Source organism: Myotis lucifugus, unplaced genomic scaffold (genome assembly GCF_000147115.1).
Source record: "Myotis lucifugus unplaced genomic scaffold, Myoluc2.0 scaffold_141, whole genome shotgun sequence".
NCBI classification, from domain to species: Eukaryota; Metazoa; Chordata; class Mammalia; order Chiroptera; family Vespertilionidae; genus Myotis; species Myotis lucifugus.
In genome coordinates, this window is record NW_005871189.1 from 2,387,668 (window position 1) to 2,408,207 (window position 20,540).

Sequence of the window (20,540 nt, forward strand, 5' to 3'; positions counted from 1 at the left end):
AGTAGCAGGCCGGCTGTCAAAATCTGAGGCTGCCCCTTTGCATCCAGTCCAACAATGGGCTTATTTATAGTGTTCCCTTCTGCCAGTAGCCCTGCGGGAGCCCTTCCCCACTTGCGGGTCACGCTGGCCCCAACGTCCTCGGACTTTGTGGGGCGCAGATTTCCCCCCCCCGCGCGCGCGCGTCCCTCTCTCCAACCTGAATTGCAAACCGCACCTTTGGGGGAAGTCTAACCTTTCCGTGGGGAGAAGCAGGGCTGGTCTGAGTTCATGTAGTCGCGCTGCTTGAGAGCCGTTGCCTCCGGGTTAGTAGCCGATCTCTGGATGCTGGTAACAGCCACTCAAGATGGCACGGTCTCGCGGCTGAGCCGGCACCCCAGGGGAGGTTTCAGCCTCAATCTCTAACCGTCCCCATTTTCTAGGAGTTCTCTGTCTTTCCTGGCTGCTGACTGTCTCTCAGCTGAATCTCCTCTGCTTATTCGGGCTGTATGTTACCCGTTGCAGCTGCCCGCCCTTATCTGCTCCGGGACAAAGCACCGACACGTCCGTCTAAACCTCCGCCATTTTTTTTTCTTCCTTAGCTTTAGTATTTGCTTAGGTCTTGGCCGATGAATGTCTCTCTGTACTTCTTGCTTATATACTTAATATCTTGAGAATGACCTGATGGGGAGGTGTGTGTTTACAGGGCCCAAGGATGGCATAAGAAGGATGAAACTCAGTCACAGACTCCCTGAGAAGCCCTCTACATAGATGTTAACCATGGCAACATGTAGGCAAAACCAGAAAAACCAAATCAGGGGCGGTTGGTAGCATAACGGTAACTGAGCCTGGGAGAAATTTGCATCCTGGGAGGAAAGGTGAGCCAAGTTCACCTTTCCTCCATAGCCATAGCCAAGCATCTTCCTTTTAAGTGAGCTCTGGCTCAAATGCAGAGCCTGAGGTTTCTTTTCACATCCCCTGAGGAAAAATCAAAAGAAGGACTGTGAGTAGGGGTAATAAGGAGGCCAAGGACCAAGGCGCAGGGGTGGTGACCAGAGAAGGGGCCAAAATGCAGCCAGCATTCACAGCCCTCTTCATGCTGCTCTTTGTCCTGCTGTGTCTCCTGGGAATCCTGGCCAATGGCTTCATTGTGCTGGTGCTGAGCAGAGAATGGAGGCGGCTTGGGAGGCTGCTCCCTTCTGACATGATCCTCATTAGCTTGGGTGCCTCCCGTTTCTGCCTACAGTGGGTTGGAATGGTGCACAACTTTTACTCCTTCTTCCACCTGGAAGAGTTCAGCAAGGGTCCTGCAGGGCAGCTCATTAGATTCCAATGGGACTTCCTGAATTCAGCCACCTTCTGGTTTGGTACCTGGCTCAGTGTCCTCTTCTGCATGAAGATTGCTAACCTCACCCATCCTACCTTCCTCTGGCTGAAGTGGAGGTTCCCAGGGTCAGTGCCCTGGCTTCTGCTGGGCTCTCTCCTGATCTCCACCATCGTCACCCTGTTCTTCTTTTGGGGAGACTACGCTTTGAATCAAGGTTTCTTTATTAGAGAAGTTTATGAGAATATGACCTACATGGAGAGGGTCATGAGCATGGAAATTCACTATTTCCTACCCCTCAAATTTGTCACGTTGTCAATTCCTTGCTCTGTTTTTCTGGTCTCAACTGCATTGTTGATTCATTCTTTGAGGAGACACACTCGGACAATGCGGCAAAGTGCCCACAGCCTGCAAGACGCCAGCACCCAAGCTCACACCAGAGCTCTGAAGTCACTCATCTTCTTCCTCATTCTTTACATTCTGTCTTTCATGTCCCTGATCATTGATACTGTAGGTTTCTTTTTCTCAGAGAATGACTGGTTCTGGCCATGGCAAATTGTAACCTACCTGTGCACATCTGTCCATCCCTTTATCCTCATCCTCAGCAGCCCCAGGCTTCGAGAGGTGTTCAGGCAGCTACTTCTGTTGGCCAGGGGCTTCTGGCTGGTCTAGGTGCCATGGTCTCCTTATTCTGATCCCCAGAAGAGACTCAAGTGAGGATGACAGAACCACGGCCCATTACATGGAAATATCTTCATAGGTAGATGTCTACTGGATCATTCTGTGGGCTCCTCCTTTGAAAGGAGAGAAGGAGAACAAAATCTGGGAACACTCTGAGCATGATACCTCTATTGGGACACTATTAAAATAGGGCCCCATGGATCCCAGAGAGCCAATATTGTCCAGAAGGTCAGAATACAAAATTTTGTGCTATTCTCTATTTTTGTATACTCTGTGTTGAGAAGGAGCCTTAAAACAAAATAATGCTCTTCAGTTAAATGTCTTGATTAAATATACTATCTTATCTTGAAAGCCTAATGGGAAATTAAGAAAAAATATTGTCCACAACTGAATTGGGGTGTAGATGGGGAAGCAGCAACCTTCGCGAGGATAATGTCAAGGTTACTACTAAGGGACAGTTGTGGTAGACAGTGGCTGGGCTGTGAGGTTTAAATGCTCTTCCTTTTGTGGAGATTCTTTGCCTCGCACCAAAGCTTGGGTGATTTGGTTTTAATTTTGTTAAAGCCGCTGAAAGGTTTCTTTACACTACCCCCATCTCTTTTTTAATTGATATTTCCATTGTTCTATCTCTTATTTTCTCCTCTCTGAAGTCTAAGTGGCAGCCAGACTTTGTCCAGGTTTATTCTCCCCCCTCAAGCAAATGTCACCAAGTCACATGTGAATAGAATAAACATGTACTTTTGTTTTGAAAAACATTCAAGAATTTCACTTAGTTTGTGTCAAAAAAGTATTGAACCTCTTTTTTTAAAAAAAGTAAAATAATAGTCTTATTAAATCTTTGTTTAAATGTTTTAAAATAGTTTGCTTCAATTACTATGCAGTTGTTTTTATTTTTATTTATTTATTTTTTATTTTTTTGATTGTTGTCTTTTTAAAAAATTTTGTTTTCTTGCTTAAAGTACTACAAAGAGTATTACATATGTCTCCTTTTCCCCCCTTTATCTTACCCCCGGCCTCCCCTACCCCCCAGTGTCTTGTGTCCATTGGTTATGCTTATATGCATGCACACAAGTCCTTTGGTTGATCTCTTACCCCCCCTCCCCAACCCTCCCTGGCCTTTCCGCTGTAGTTTGACAGTCTGTTCAATGCTGCTCTGCCTCTGTATCTATTTTTGTTCATCAGTTTATAATGGTCTTTATTATCCATAAATGAGTGAGATCATGTGGTATTTTTCTTTCATTGACTGGCTTATTTCACTTAGCATAATGCTCTCCAGTTCATCCATGCTGTTGCAAATGGTAAGAATTCCTTCTTTTTTACAGCAGCATAGTATTCCATTGTGTAGATGTACCACAATTTTCTAATTCATTCATCTGCTGATGGGCACTTAGTCTGTTTCCAAATCTTAGCTATGGTAAATTGTGCTGCTATGAACATAGGGATGCATATATCCTTTCTGTGTGGTGTTTCTGGTTTCTTGGGATATATTCCTAGAAGTGGGATCACTGGGTCACATGGGAGTTCCAGTTTTAGTTTTCTGAGGAAACTCCATACTGTCTTCCATAGTGGCTGCACCAGTCTGCATTCCCACCAGCAGTGCACGAGTGTTCCTTTTTCTCCGCATCCTCTCCAGCACTGTCGTTTGTTGATTTGTTGATGGTAGCCATTCTGACAGGTATGAGATGGTACCTCATTGTTGTTTTGATTTGCATCTCTCGGATGATTAGTGACTTTGAGCATGTTTTCATATGTCTCTTGGCTTTCTGAATGTCCTCTTTTGAAAAGTGTCTATTTAGGTCCTTTGCCCATTTTTTGATTGGATTGTTTACCTTCCTTTTGTTAAGTTGTATGAGTTCCCTATAAATGTTGGAAATTAAATCCTTATCGGTGATAACATTGGCAAATATGTTCTCCCATTGCAGTGGGCTTTCTTGTTGTTTTGTTGATGGTTTCTTTTGCTGTGCAGAAGCTTTTTATTTTGATGTAGTCCCATTTGTTTATTTTCTCTTTAGTTTCCAATGCCCTAGGACAGTGATGGCGAACCTATGACACACATGAACTCATTTTTTTGGTTTGTATTTTCTTTGTTAAATAGCATTTAAATATATAAAATAAATATCAAAAATATAAATATTTGTTTTACTATGGTTGCAAATATCAAAAAATTTCTATATGTGACAGAGCACCAGAGTTAAGTTAGGGTTTTTCAAAATGCTGACACGCCGAGCTCAAAAGGTTCGCCATCACTGCCCTAGGAGCTGTATCGGTGAAGAAATTGCTTCTGCATATGTCTGAGATTTTGTTGCCTTTGTATTCCTCTAGTATTTTTATGGTTTCCCGTCTTACATTTAAGTCCTTTATCCCTTTTGAGTTTATTTTTGTGTATGGTGTAAGTTGGTGGTCTATTTTCATTTTTTTGCATGTATCTGTCCAGTTTTCCCAACACAATTTATTGAAGAGACTATCTTGACTCCATTGTATGTTCTTGCCTCCTTTGTCAAATATTAATTGAGCATATTGGTTCGTGTCGATTTCTGGGTTCTCTATTCTATTCCATTGATCTATATGTCTGTTCCTGTGCCAGTACCAGGCAGTTTTGAGAACAGTGGCTTTGTAATATAGCTTGATATCTGGTATTGCGATCCCATCTACTTTGTTCTTCTTTCTCAGGATTGCTGCAGCTATTTGGGGTCTTTTTTTATTCCAGATGAATTTTTGGAGAGTTTGTTCTAGGTCTGTGAAATATGCCATTGGTATTTTAATGGGGAGTGCGTTGAATTTATATATTGCTTTGGGTAGTATGGACATTTTAATGATGTTGTTCTACCAATCCATGAACATGGTATGTTCTTCCATCTGTTTATGTCTTCCTCTAGCTCTTTTTTCCACGTCCTGTTGTTATCTGAGTAGAGGTCTTTTACCTCTTTAGTTAAGTTTATTCCTAGGTATCTTAATTTTTTTGGTGTGATGGTAAATGGGATTGCTTTTTTGTTTCTCTTTCTGTAAGTTCACTATTGATGTATAGAAATGCCATAGATTTCTTGGCGTTAATTTTGTATCCTGCTACATTGCCAAATTTATTTATTAAGTCTAATAGTTTTTTGATGGAGTCTTTAGGGTTTTTTATGTACAATATCCTGTCATCTGCGAATAAGGACTGTTTTACTTCTTGTTTTCCAATTTGGATGCCTTTTATTTCTTCTTCTTGTCTAATCGCAATGGCTAATACTTCCAGTACTATGTTGAACAGGAGTGGTGAGTGTGGGCATCCCTGTCTTGTTCCTGTTCTTAGGGGAAATGATTTTAGTTTTTGCCCATTGAGTATGATGTTGGCTGTGGGTTTGTCATATATGGCTTTTATTATGTTGAGGTCTGATCCTTCTATTCCCACCTTGCTGAGAGTTTTTATCAAAAATGGGTGTTGGATTTTGTCAAATGCTTTTCCTGCATCAATTGATATGACTATGTGTTTTTTTCTCTCAATTTGTTTATGTGATGTATTACGTTTATTGATTTGCGGATATTGTACCATCCTTGCATCCCTGGGATAAATCCTACTTGGTCATGGTGTATGATCTTTCTGATGTAGCGCTGGATCCGATTTGCTAGGATTTTGTTGAGGATTTTGGCATCTATGTTCATGAGGGATATTGTCCTGTAATTCCCTATCACTGTGTTGTCTTTATCTGGTTTTGGTATTAGGGTGATGCTGGCTTCATAGAATGAGCTTGGAAGTGTTCCTTCCTCTTGATTTTTTTTAAAACAAATTCACATTTTATTTACGTCGAAATAAACTGTACAAAATTGACTTTCTTCACCAAAAATAACAGCAATATTTTCTGTATTATTCCTAGATAAACTACAAAACACATTTTTGTAGGTTGTCTAGGTTTTGCTTATAAATCAAGACGAGGCAGTAGATATAATCATGGGAAAAGACAGAATAAAACAGACCAATCTGTTGTCAGTATCCATAGCCTCTGATCCTGTCTTGACCATGAAACAGAAGTGTTCGACATATACTTGCTAAAAAGCTTATGAAGATATAGACTCAACAAAGGAATGTAAACAGCAACACCCAGATGTGGAACAATGGCAGGTTCTTCCTTCAATGTTTAACAGTAACTTGTTTAAGATTATCGAATAAAGACAAAATCTACACTGAAATCCTTGTTTGGCAAACTCACGTTTCTTTCACTATCTGGTAATTTAACTGTTCATTGAAGATTTTTAATAGTAAACTTAAAATTCCTGCTATTCAAAGGTTAGTCATGAGCTTCATTGTAAAGTTTTATGAAACATATTCCTCTCACACCTTCTCAAAATTTATTTCTTCAAAGAACTGGTAACTCAATACCCAACAACAGGATCCACAGTGATAATAAATGTTATGTCTAAAATGACTTAACTAAAACAATTCCAAAGTGCCATTAGCAGAGACCACGCAGAAGTGCAGTGTGGCACTTTCAATGCTACCCTCTGGAAGAACAGTTAGTTCTCCAAAGCATGAGAGTTCAAACGGGCCTTTAAACAGTCAGATTATCAATGGCTAATGTACTCAAGATATTCAGTGATTAAGTGGCCTACATATATCTTATAGCTTTTCTATATTTTCAAATTTCTTAGATTTTTTTCAATATCAAATATAAGAGAAAACCCATTTTAAAAGTCTCTCAGGTATTTTCGATAGTTTCGGAATTATCTGTAGGAAGCTCTGACTTAGTTGTATAGAGTTTGATATATGTGTCCACCATTAAATCCAAATCATGTTTTATATCAAAATTTATGTTAAGCAAAGCTAAGTTACTTGACCTTTGGTCTGTCAAAGTATTCCTCAGGTATGCTTTGAGACGCTTTTGCCCATTTTCATAGTGTTCATTCACAACCTTCATCACAGGAAGAATACATAGGACCTTCAACAATGCATAAACATTAGGAAAAAACTTGATGTCTGGCAGGTGGAGGGCTTCATAAATTGTGGATGGAAGCTTTATATCTTTTCCTCTGTGTTTCCACTTGATTCTCCAACAATGCAGCTCAGCTGAGAGTGTATCAGGATTGGGTAAGTCGCTTCTGTACATGTCAGCATGGTGCTCCTCCGATGTATTGAATTTGAGCTGTCCTATGACAGAGGGGACCAGAGATAAGCATTTAAGAGCTTTGAGGTGCTGTTTTGAGAAAATATCTTTCATTTCCTGAATAATGTGTTCCACTGTTGGAACATTTAGAGCTTCTTTATAGTAACTCTCAGAGGTCAGCTGAGATTTCAGGTTCCCTACTGAGTTCTGTGGAATTTCCCGGGGAGCTTCATCTGAATATCAAGTTTGGTTGCCAAATTGGTGGCTTCCTCAAATCAAAATTCATGATAAACTTCAGTATTTCCCATCACTTCATTTAGTGCAGGGGTCCTCAAACTACAGCCCGCGGGCCACATGCAAATAGAAATATTGTATTTGTTCCTGTTTTGTTTTTTTACTTCAAAATAAGATATGTGCAGTGTGCATAGGAATTTGTTCATAGTTTTTTTTTAAACTATAGTCCGGCCCTCCAATGGTCTGAGGGACAGTGAACTGGCCCCCTGTTTAAAAAGTTTGTGGACCCCTGATTTAGTGAATGCAGCACCGCAGTCAAGCTACTGGCTGCAAAGAAGACATCAGAGGTCTGACCCTGGAGATTTTTCCCAAAGGCTCTTGTAAAAGATAGAACATTTTAAAGAACGACAATGGTAACAACGAAATCAAAATTTGCACTACAGAGTACAAATGCTCAGCCCGCTATACAATTATTCCATCTAATATTTGTATCATTGTTTATACCATCTAAACATAAAACAAGTGCTTGTAGGAAGTCCACTAAAATTTCGAAAGCATCATGCCTGCCTGTCCATTGAGAATGGCAAATTTCCTTCAGTTCTTTACCCCTTTCTTCATTGTTCTGAAAGAGGACAGAAATTACATTGTCAAGCTCTAAAAGCAGTTGTGGTGATCGATGGGAAAAAGAACAAACTTCCTCAATTGTTCCTAACGCAACAGACACTCCCATAACAGGCACCGATTTTGCCAACCACATATTTAAGGCACAGGAAGAGCAGAGTGTGTAGACAGCTTGGGGATATTTCTCCAAAAGTCTAGAAGCAACAACTTTCATTTTGGAAGAAAATCCACTGGACACAATGTAAGCCTGGCCATGACAATATTCCATGTTTAATGCCCACTTCTCAGTCATCGTAGTGTGAAATTTCATAGTCAAAATTTCAGCATCAGCTTCATAAGGCAGGAAACCCACAAATTCCTCTCGCAGGTTATGAGCTTCGTCAACAAACCTCACCAACACGGGCAGCTCTTCCCCTGCTATGTCCACTACGTCGAAAAGAAGTGAGAGTCTCTCACTTCCCTGAGCGTTTCTTCCCAAATGCAGCTCTCACAGATCTCTAGCATCTGTTTCTGCTGCGCTTTTGAACAGAACAGTGTGTTGACTGCTGTTGTCTCAAAGCGCTTTCTCAGAACCTCTTCACCAGAATTTATCCGGCACTCCAACAGTGCCTGAAAGTTATCAGGAGTAAAGAGACCTGGGATTTCATCAGCTTCATGTCCATCTAGAGAGGTATGTTTTGTTTTCCCATAAGAATCACAATTTCAAATAAAGATTTTAAGTATTCTTTGTTTTCCTTCTCCTCAAGGGTTAAAGGTAAAATGTCTTCATCCTGTTCTTCACCCCCTTCTGTATTGGAGTTCTGAGCACTGGTGTTGTTGATCTCTTTATGTTTTTGTTTCTGTTCAGAAGTTTCGTCAATTTTTTTCAGTTTCAGTGTCCTGATTTCATCTTCACTCAGTGACAGCTGGAGACAGCGGGTATCTGCTGGGCAGCATGGGACATGATACTGATATGAAGAAATGTCAGCAGGCTAGCTATCCCTCTTCATCCTGTGGGCTGCCAGAGTTACATGGATGACAAATCTGGAACAGTGTGCCTGCTGCAAGGTGTCTGAGGTTCCCTGAGATGGAGGGTGGGGGTGGGGAAAGACAGAGTATAGGGAAATAATAGCTACAGGATGGAAGTGTTGAGCTCCTCACCCCTGGTACATATTACTAAGAAGAAAGCTGATTTAGAGGACTCTTGTGTAGTGTCAGTATTTTCCAGAAAAACAAATAAATATAATAGAGGTAAAGAAATGCATGAAAAAATAAAAACAGGATTTCTCAGAACTTAAAAAAATATTTAAGTCTGCGTAAGGAAAAAAACCTCACATCTAGATGTAATTTAGCAAAACTGAAAATTTCAAATATTTTTTAAAAAGGCAGGTCACCTAAAAACAATCAAGAATCAGGCTGACAACAGACTTCATTATTTATGCAATAATAAATACAAAAAAAATCAGAATCAACATCACATAGACTATGTGTTTCCTCTATATCACTAAACATTTGAAATACAAAATGGTTTTTAAAAATAAACCCATGTCTGTGATCGCACTCATATGTGGAATCTAAGTAACAAAATAAACTGATCAATGGAGTGGATCCAGAAACATGGAGGCATGGAATAGAGTGCAGAATCTCATAGGGAAGGCAGGGGAGGGTGGGTGGGTGGGAGGTAATGAACCAAAGACCTTGCATGCATATATGCATGTCCCATGGACTCAGACAATAGGGTGCTGAAGGCCTGGGGTGGGGAGGGCGGGGGCAGGCAATTCTTTTATTTGTTTTCTGTGTCTACTATGTGGATAGTTCAAATGACTGGTAAGATCAAATATTGTTGGTATTGCATTATCTCGAAGAACTGTCCTATAAGGACTCTCCCAATGACTTCACAAGTATCTGCTTCAAATAATTTTGAGAAATAACCCAATCATTCTTTAGTTCTCTGGTGCCTCTGCAAAATGTATAGTTCTACAGATCATAGAGGTCTCAAAGTGTTTGGCACATAATCGATAATGTTTATTTAGTTGATCAGGTGTTTTATCTTCTAAGTCTGCTCTCCTACAATTTTCCACCCACTTCTGGCATCTGGCCGGATCCCTCAGGAACCTGAAGAAGGCCAGATCCAACTGTGTGCTCTTCCACGTGCAGTTGGGGGCCGCAGAAATTCTGGCATCGTCGCCCGCTAATGGGCCAGCCCTGCGCTCCCCTTCCCGCCTCCTCAGGGCAGCCCGCCCCGCCGCCCCGTCGGGGCAGGGCAGGGGAGCCTGGCCAGCAGGCTCCACAAGGCCAGCGCACCGGGGGAGGGGCGGGCGGGCAGAAAAGCCATGAGGGGCAGGAGGGGCACTGCGGTCTGAGGCCGAGCTGGGGACACGGCTCCACCTCTTGAATTTTTTGGAATAGTCTGAGGAGGATAGGTTTTAGTTCTTCCTTGAATGTTTGGGAAAACTCCCTTGTGAAGCCATCTGGCCCCGGGCTTTTGTTTGCTGGAAGCTTTTTGATTACTGCTTCAATTTCTTCCATAGTTATTGGCCTATTGAGATTTTTAGATTCTTCCTGTTGAGTTTTGGAAGGTTGTATTTTTCTAGGAATATGCCCATTTCCTCCAGGTTGTTAGTTTGTTGGAGTAGAGTTGTTCATAGTATTTTTTAACAATCCTTTGTATTTCTGTGGGGTCTGTTGTTATTTCTCCTCTTTCATTTCTGATTTTGTTTATTTGGGTCCTCTCTCTTTGCTTCTTGGTGAGCCTGGCTAGAGGTTCATCAATCTTGTTTATCCTTTCAAAGAACCAGCTCTTGGTTTTGTTGATCTTTTGTATTGTTTTTTTGGTCTCTATGTCGTTTATCTCCCCTCTGATCTTTGTTATTTCCTTCCTTCTGCTTATACTGGGCTTGTCTTGTTGCTTTCTTTCTAACTCTTTGAGTTGTAGGGTTAGGTAATTTATTACCATTGTTTCTTGTTTTTTTGCAGTAGGCTTGTAGAGCTATGAACTTCCCTCTCAAGACTGCTTTTGCTGTGTCCCATAGGTTTTGGATTGTTGTGTTTTTATTGTTGTTTGTTGTCATGATGTTTTTTTATTTTTTCTTTGATCTCTCTGGTAACCCAGTCATTGTTTAAAAGCATGCTATTTAGTCTCCATGTGTTTGATTTTTTGGGATTGTTTTTATTGTAGTTGATTTCCAATTTTATGCCATTGTCATCTGAGAAGATGTTTGATATGATTTCTATCTTCTTGAATTTGAAGAGACTTTGCCTGTGACCTAATATATGGTCTATCTTTGAAAATGACCCATGTGCACTTGAGAAGAATGTATATTCTGTGGCTTTGGGGTGAAAGTTCTGAAGATGTCAATTAAGTCCATCTCACCTAGTGAGTCATTTAGGATTGCTGTTTCTTTGCTGATTTTTTGTCTAGAGGATTTATCCAGTGATGTCAGTGGTGTGTTTAAGTCCCCTACTATGGTTGTATTATTGTCGATCTCTCCCTTGATATCCTCCAGAAGTTTTTTTTATGTATTTGGGTGCGCCTGTATTGGGTGCGTATATGTTTACCAGAGTTATTTCTTCTTGTTGGATTGCTCCCTTTAGTATTATGAAGTGGCCTTCCTTATCTCTTTTTATGTCCTTCACTTTGAGATCTAATTTGTCGGATATAAGTATTGCTACCCCAGCTTTTTTTTCATTTCCATTCGTCTGAAAAATCTTTTTCCATCCCTTCACCATCAGTCTGTGCGTGTCTTTTTTTCTGAGGTGGGTTTCCTATAGACAGCAGATATATGGGTCATGTATTCTTATCCACTCAGTTACCCTATGTCTTTTGATTAGGCCATTTAATCCATTTATATTGATAGGTACTTGTTTATCGCCATTTTTATTCTTTACCCCTGTGTTCCTTCTTCCTATTTTTTCTTTTTACAGCAGACTCTTTAGCATTTCTTGCATTGCTAGTTTGGTGGTAATAAACTCCCTTAGTCCTTTTTTGTCTGTGAAGCACCTGATTTCACCCTCAATTTTGATTGATAGCCTTACTGGGTACAGTATTCTTGGATTCAGACCCTTGCTTTGCATGACTTTGTATATTTCATTCCATTCCCTTCTTGCCTGATGTGTTTCTGTTGAGAAATCAGTCGCTAGTCTGATGGGGGATCCTTTGTAGGTAACTTTCTGTCTCTCTCTGGCCACTTTTAAGATTCTTACTTTGTCGTTGGTGTTTGCCAATTTAATTATAATGTGCCTTAGCGTCGGTCTTTTGGGTTTCATTTTGTTTGGGACTCTGTGAGCTTCTTGGATTTGTGTGAGTTTTTTCTTCCCTATATCAGGGAAGTTTTCTGTCATTATTTCTTCAAACAGGTTTTCTATTCCTTGCTCAGTTTCCTCTCCTTCTGGCACCTCTATTATGCGGATGTTGTTTTGTTTCGTGTTGTCCCAAAGTTCTCCTAGGCTCTCCTCCTGCTTTTTAATTTTTTTTCTAGAAGCTGCTCTGCTTGGGTATTTTTTCCTACATTGTCTTCTGGCTCACTGATGCGGTCCTCTGCTTCTTCTAGTTTACTGTTGATGCTTACTATTGAGTTCTTTATAGCAGTGATGTCATTTTTCATTTCCTCTTGGTTCTTACACATATTGTTGAATTTGTCTTCCATTCTTTTCATCCACCTTATGACCATTTCTCTGAATTCTTTCTCTGACAGGTTGCTTGCCTCCATTTCATTTACTTCATTTTCTGGTGATGCCTGTTTTTCTTTCATATGCGGGCTGTTTCTTTGTCTCCCCATGATCTCTCTTCTCCAGGTGTCTGGTTAAGTAGTTCTCTCCTTTCCGTGAGGGGGTGCAGAGCTCCTCCGAATCCATGTGCTCACGATGCTTGAAGACCGGTGTTCCCAGGTTTGCAGCTGTTCACAGGTGTTCACTGGGTGCTGTTGTTGTAGATTCCTGGGATTTTCAGGCTTCTGACAACATCCACTCTCCCCTTCAAGATGGCGCGGTCTCCGTGTCAGAGCCGGTCACTCCAGGAGGGATCTCAGCAGCAGTGGAAGCTGTCCGGTCAGGGGAACCCTGTCCGGCAATCCCCCACAGTCCCCTGGAGTATAGCTGTCCCTCAACTCACAAACACTCCCCGTGCGAGCACACACTCTTCCTTCATTCTCTCACTCACGCACTATCTTGCAGTCTGCCTTCCCATCAGCAGCCATCTTCGCGACTCCTATGCAGTTGTTTTTAGAAAGAATTTTGTAGAAAACTTGAATTAGAGTTAGGTGCCTCTAAGGCAGGCTTAAAAGTTTTTGCTAAAAGGCATCAATGTGCAAATTTCAGAGACCAACTGGTAACTGGATTCCTGATAAGGAGAAATTTTAATCTTTTGGAGTGAAAATAATTTCCCTACCAATTAGGGTGAATGTTGCTGAGTGGATGCATACTCATGAACTAGAATTTTGGGGGAACTTATTCTCCATTTTTATTTTAAACATTTATTTTTAATAGGTGATACATTTATATGATTAAATATTTTAAATGTACTTTAAAAATCTCCCTGTTGTCCTCTTCTGAGGCATTCTTACCAGTTTAAAAATTTATTTTTTAATTTTTCAATTACACTTGACATTCAATTTTATATTCATTTCAGGTGTACTCTTACCAGTTTTTTTTCTGTCCTTGTAGAGATATTTTATTTTGTAGCAGAAATCCACTAAAAGCAAACTAACAAAACAATCAGTTAACTTATGCACATCCAGTAGCTAACTAACCAACAACCAACTTATTAATTATGTTCTCCCTGTGTCTTTAAAATAATTAAAAAAAAATTTTCACAAGGATATCTCTATTGACTTTTGAGAGAGAGAGGAAGAGGGGGGAGGAAGAGGAAGAAGAGGAGAGGGAGAAGGAGGAGGAGGAGAAGGAGAAGGAGGAGGAGGAGGGAGGGAGGGAGAAAGAGAGGGATGGAGGGAGGGAGAGAGAAAGACAGAGAGATCAATGTGAGAGAAAAACATCAATCAATTGCCTCCCATACGTGCCCCGACCAGGGATTGAACCTGAAACCTAGGTATCGAACCTGCAACCTTTTTGGTGTATGTTCCAACCAACCGAGTTACCCCACCAGAACTCCCTGTGTCTTTTGATGTGAATGGTTGTACAACGTGCATGCTGTTTTTCGGGTCATAGACCATAATGTCGTGGTCATAAGCCCTAGAGCCCAGCAGAAGGAGCCTGATCCTCCTGCCCCTCTCCCCAGGGCTAGCAAGAAGAGCTGGGATCCCCATTGGGCAAAGGAGATAGTCTTCTTCTCTGGGAGGAAGTGCACAAGCATCTGGGGGACCACACTGGAGGTGTAGCAGATGCCCACCACCATGTAGTTGCGGAGGAAGAAGTACATGGGCAGGTGCATTTGGGCATCCAGCCAGATCAGCAGGGTGATGAGCCAGCAGGGTCAGCTGATAGGTAGCCCCTTATAGGACAAAAAGTCCAGCCTGTGTTTACCTGCCACTGGAGAGCCCCAGTAGGACAAATTCACCCATCCAGGTCACGCTGTCCCTCCTCTAGAGCAGGTGTACCAGGCTGTTGTGGGAGATGGTGGTTAGAGAGGCCAGAATCAGAATCAGAGTTCAGGTCCTGGGACTGAACAGAGGACTTTAAGGAGAAATGCAAGGACTTGTGTATTTTCTCCATTAGACTCTGAGCTTCTTGAAGTCAGGGATTTTGAATGATATTCCTTTTTATGCAAAGATTCCTAACAAATGTTTCACAATAAAACATTTTTGTTGGGAGCATGAATAGAAAGAGTTTAAAGGTCCTGAGGATTATGCTCTGATCCCAAGATGTAGGACTGGAATTCTCTTCTCCTTATGACTCAGGCTGGTCGGTGGCTAGGGCAGTAACAGAGAAGATGACTCACTTGGTTCTCAGCCTACTGATGAAGCAAGCTCAGTCCTAGGTTGATAAGATTAAGGCCTCATTGGAGATCATTATACCAACTGTAATTATGTTCCAACTCCGTGCGATTATGCTATTTCCTTGGTGAAATGCTGGCATTTATTTGAATGTTAAAGTGAGTGACTAATAAAAGATGAATGGACACATCACTTACTTGCAGTGACAGCATTTGGAAACTGACTGTGCCCACAGATGACGTTAGTAAGGGAGTGCCTCTAAAACCCTGTGAGCTTTGTTGTGTATAAATCTTCTGTTATAGCAAATACATGTTTGTCCTTGGAACACCTCCCTGTTTACTTTCCTGGTCTTTAGCCTCTATCCAAGGATAAATGTGCCATTTTTATTGTTAATATGAATGCACTAGGCAATTTTATAGTCTTCATTTTGTGTTTATTAGTAACAAGTCCCTCTAGCCCCATTTCAGTATGTGCCTCATGTGTCTTTGCAACATGATGGGAGAAGGAAGTGCTGTCATAGTAGGATAATAAGAGAGACCACAGGTATATGGACAAGAATCCAACTGCTGGAAAAGCCCATTTGAATGCCCATTAGGGGAAGCTTGAGAGGGAAGAAAAAACTCCAGATAATAGCATTCTGATGTGAAAATCCCACAGGAAACCATGGTGGATCCCAGAGTAGTGCTTTCCACATTGGCTATACATTTGAATCACCACATGCTGGAGTAATTAAATTAGAATCTCAGATGGGTGGAACCCAGACATTAGTATAATAGTAACTGTTCATGTTTCCCAGCTAATTAAAACGTGAATCTGGGATCACTGCTTTAGAGGGAACCTCGAACCTTACTTCTGAAGATTCAATACATGGCTTTTGAGAGAGGAGTTTGTTTTGAATAAGCCTAGAAGAATTTTTGAGGAAGAAAGATCTTTTGGGCTTAACTTCTTATTCATTGTTTGTAAAAGTTGAAGCCAAGAGAGTTTAGATGACTTGCCTCAAATCCCACTATGAATCAGTGAAAATGTAATCCTAACTATTGTGCCTTGATGTGCTGGGTCTGCCTTAGTCTTAGCTTTCTGAGATCTGGTCCCCAAACAGCATTTTAGAACACCTTAGGCCCAGGGAAGAACTAGTGAGTATCAAATGAGGTGATGTGTGAGAAAGCCCTTCATAAGTTTTAGAGCATTCTCTAAATGAAAAGGATTTGTGTTGAGGATATGAGAGATGGACTATAGAATCCAATAAAATAGAAATAAAAGAAATTCAACCCAAGTCTTTCTAACAGGGTCTGAAGATAGGGCTCAAGGTTGGATGGGTGAAGAGGGCAGAGCAGCTGGATACTTTCATCTTTATTTTCTGAATGGTTGGAAGCTAACCCAGTCCGGCTTCCAGTGCTTCTATGGCCAGAAGGTGTCACTGTAGAAAATGCTAAGAATAGAAAATGGCTTTGGTGCAATGCCCAGCAGCTGAGTTTCTGAGCCCTGCGCCTTTTCACAGAGCCTCCCCCTGACCCCCTTTTTTGTCAGCATATTAAGTCACCAAGATTTAGCCTTCAAATTTGGCTCCTGAGTACTGAGAACAACAACAATTGAAGAGAATAAAATGCAAAATGAGAGTCACAAAAGAATGACAACTGGAAGGAACTTTTAGGATCATTTTAACCTCATCATTTTACAAATGAGAAAACTGAGGCTTAGACAGCAGAAGTGATCTGATTGAGGCCATTCTGCCCTTTGGGAGCAGAGCTGGAAATGGATCTGGAACCCGAGGACCACAATCCCTTGGTCTTCCTGCTCCATCAAACTGTTATCCCTGGGAGCACAGGATTGTACCACAGCGGCCAGTGGGCAGCAGCATCCCACAGAATGACATGTAGGGCAGGTGTGATTTATGGGGGAGGTGAGGTCAGGAAAGGTGTAGTGTTTGGGATGTTGTGCCTGGTGGTGTGGTATTGGTGAGGTGGGGACTTTCAACTGCCACAAAGTAACAGAGGCCAACAGGATGGAGAGTAGTTTGGACAGGTCAGTGGGCGTAGGGCCAGCTCTCCATTTCATCTGCAAAACGGAAACACCCACTTCATAGCTGAGTGAGAGTATGGAGCCCACACACCACACACCAACTCTCAGATTTCTCAGCAGCCAGGAGGGAGAGCTGGAAAAACCCTCCAATAAGCCCAGCTTTTATTTCCTCTTTCTGACTCCTAACTAACTGCTTGAAGGGTGTAGAGGGTGTTTTCTTTTTTTACTATACCTGTTTTTAGTTTTAAACAGAGATTGGCACATAGAGTTATGGACTCCTGAATGAATGGACATCATATTGAGGAGTGGTGTCTTTGTAATTTATTCTCTCAGTATAGAAATTTCTTACAGATGTTTGTGGAGTCCATTCTGTAAGATCACCTCAAGAATGACTCCACTCAGGAGGGTCTCTTGAGGAACCAAACAGTTTATTTCATCCTGATTAGTAAATGTCCTTTAAATACATCAAATCTCTCTTTAAAGAGACAAAGACCAAAAAAATATAAACTCTAAAACTCAAACAATGGGGTAAGTAGGAAAATATTTTGGACTCCTCCCCCCTTTTTCTAACTTGTAACTTTGGATAATCTAGATGTATGCACTTTTGCTGTGGAGAGCAGAATATAAGTATTATTTTCTATATAAAATATGTTTTAATTATTATAATTAGAAGGTGTCAGTAGATTATTGTCCCAACTTATTAGACATCTGTAATATTTAAGAGATGCCTTATTCTGATTTTTAAAAGTTGTTTTTAAAAACATTGCTCTGGATAAAATGATCACTGTTTCACTTTCTATTTTAGGATGTGTAGAGCTCAGTCATTAATGGTATGTTATCAGAGCAGAACAAAATGATCACCTATGGGGAATTGCGATTTTTTTTCTTGTAGAGCTCAGCTCACTTCTGATGGTGTGTGCCATGATTTTTAGTCAAGCATGGTTTTTTTATACATCCCTCAGTTTTCATAAGAAGATGTCATTAGACCTGATTGTGTAGAAATATTTGTGTTTGAGGTCCTTAACATTGGGCTTTTTGGCTGGCCATTTGCCACCACAGCAAATCCCAGAGGGAAACACGCAGAATGATGTCCATGTGACGTATGCATGGTCCAGTCCTGCTCATCGGGTTGTGGGGAAACTTGGTATGACTTTGGCTCTAAGTTCCTATATGAATCCCCCACCCTACTGAGCTGAGCTGGACCATGTGTGAGTTGCACTTCTGGTTAAGGACAGTTTGATCCTGTGGGCACAGTGAATTTTGTAAATTACAGCTTCCTCTCTCCCCTTTTCTCACTGATTGCAAAAATCTTAGACATATAGTTGTAAATTTTACCAAGGAAATTGACTTTCTTGGAATATATTTTGTGTATTTCCCTGACTTCTGATTTAATTTTCCTTTCTAATTAATATATGCATATATATTTTTTCCATTATTCTGTAGGGTATATGTATTTGTAAATTGTTGTAATTTACATTTTTAGACTAAGCAGGACCAAAAACAGTCCATAGTTAAAATTCCACTTCTCTATTACCTCCAAAGATAGTATTGTAGATTGTGGTCCTCCCACTTGCTTCCTTATACACACCTACACACATACACACACAGCCACTTGCATACTCTTATGACAGGTCACGTCTAATGTTTTTATTCAGAGCTCCTCATCAGAACTGACTCAGAGCAGTCTCATTTCCTTGTTCCACAGACTGTAGATGAGCTGATTCAACATGGGGGTCACCACCAATTTGTCCTGCTTGGCTGAGGCCGTGGAGCAGGGATGTGTGTAGGTAACCAGGGCCATCCTGCAGGACATGGAGACCACAGTGAGGTGGGAGGCACAGGTCCCACCTGGAAGCTTTGCTGCATCCACCAGTGGAGTGGATCCGCAGGATGGTGGCCATAATCTGAGTGTAAGACAGGGATACCAGGCAGCAGGATAGCAGCACCACCAAGCTAGAGGCCATTATGACGACCTGGCTGAGGGTTATGTCCACACAGGCCAACCTGACGAGTGCCAGTGTCTCACAGGCCACATGGCTCAGCATGTGGTATCCACAGGTTAGCAGGTGCTTGGTGACCTCCTTCTGTATTGCAGAATTAGCCACGTCCACAAGCCAAGAGACCACTGCCAGGACCGCCTAATGCCTCGGGCCCATTGCTACCATATAGTGCAGGGGAGTCACAGACTGCCAGGTTGTGGTTATAAGCCATTGCAGCCAGCAGCAGGAACTCAGTACGCCCCTCAAGGCCAGCAAGAAGAGCTGGGTCCCACATCAGGCAAAGGAGATGGTCTTCTCGAGGATGAAGTGCACCTGCTGGAAGTGTAGCAGATGTGCACCACTGAGAGGTTGCAGAGGAAGAAGTACATGGTCAGGTGGAGTCGGGTGTCCAGTTAGAAAAGAAGGATGATGAGGCCATTGCCCAGCAAGGTCAGCAGATATGTGGCCCTAAACAGGAGAAAGGATCCAGTTTGGGTCTGCCTGTCCCTGGAGAGCCCCAGTAGGAAAAGCTCATCTACTCAGATCAGGTTGTCCCTCCTCATGGAGCAGATGGACCAGGCTGCAGGGGGAGGAGCAGAATCAGAGAAAGGCAAGTACAGGTCATATTTTAGGAGTCTCAGATTAAACCATGGGCTAGAATTGGTATAACTCCCCTCAGATTCCTTAACCTAGGTGCTCAGGAGAGATTGCAGCAAAGGTGCTGGAGAAAGGGACAGTTGGGTTCTCACACCAAACTGTGAGATTCTCAAGGATAAAGTCCCTGTTATTGTCATGCTTTTATATCTAGGATCCAGCACAGTTACAATTATATAGGAGATAATCTATTAATGCAGAGAAAAGACAGAGGAAAAAACATGTTGGAGAAAAGGGAGAAAGAATGATAGAAGGAGGGAAAATAAAGTAAAAGAGAAAGAAAAAGGAAGGAATGAAGAAGAGGAGAAAAGCAGAACCCAGCAGTGAAAGAAATATTCTGCAATGTGAGGGGAGCAATTTGTCCAGTATTATAATCAGACACTTGAGACTAAGAAGGGTCTCCAGGTTCAACGTGTCATTCATAAAAGACTGGATTCAGTTACTTTTCACGTTTCTTCTAGGGTCCAGTCTAGGTTACTGCCTAGCAAGGAATCCTCTCCTATCATTCTCATTGTGCCTGTCAGTCCAGATGAGGTTTAAATCTCTTAAAACATTGTCTGTTCAGCCCCTCTATGTGCCAGGGACTGCACTAGCCATCAGACACCTGTCTGTGAACAAGCAAGACAGAAGCACAAGTTCTTTTTTCTTGGTTCTTATAATGTAATCAGGAACACAGATTAAATTAATAATTACAAAACTTAATTAAGTATACTTGTTCCAAGTGCTATGAAGGAGATGAACAAGGTTGCTAGTTGGTTAATTAAATTTGCAGCTGTAATTAAATGACCAATGCAGTATGCCTTCCTTCTTAATAACACACAGTTTATATAGTAAGTTGAAGGCATTTAGATGTTTAAATAAATGATTAAAAAATAATGTAATGAGAGTATTTGAAAACCAATTATACTTAATATGTTACTACTGAGTAGGAAGTGACTGAAATCCACTGAATTGTTTTCAGAGGCAGTGAATTCTCATTTCTCAGCTAAGATTGCTCTGGGCTCTCCCTCCCAACATGTTGACCAGCCCTCTATAAAAATAGAATTAAATGCCACCAGTTTTTCTTAATACAAATGTAATCTCAAGGCATATTTTTTGCTCTTAAAAT

General features: G+C 41.3%; 1 protein-coding gene and 2 pseudogenes across 1 annotated transcript; 1 reads left to right on the forward strand and 2 right to left on the reverse strand.

The window, feature by feature from the left end:
• The first annotated feature begins 1,045 nt into the window (after positions 1 to 1,045).
• On the forward strand, positions 1,046 to 1,972 carry LOC102424215 (taste receptor type 2 member 41-like). Its single transcript, XM_006094771.1, has one exon. The coding sequence runs from the start codon at positions 1,046 to 1,048 to the stop codon at positions 1,970 to 1,972; it is 927 nt and encodes a 308-aa protein (XP_006094833.1).
• Positions 1,973 to 7,690: 5,718 nt separating this feature from the next.
• Positions 7,691 to 13,088, reverse strand: LOC111827192 (annotated as a pseudogene).
• A 5,386-nt stretch (positions 13,089 to 18,474) lies between these two features.
• On the reverse strand, positions 18,475 to 19,191 carry LOC106698149 (annotated as a pseudogene).
• Between the last annotated feature and the right edge of the window lie 1,349 nt (positions 19,192 to 20,540).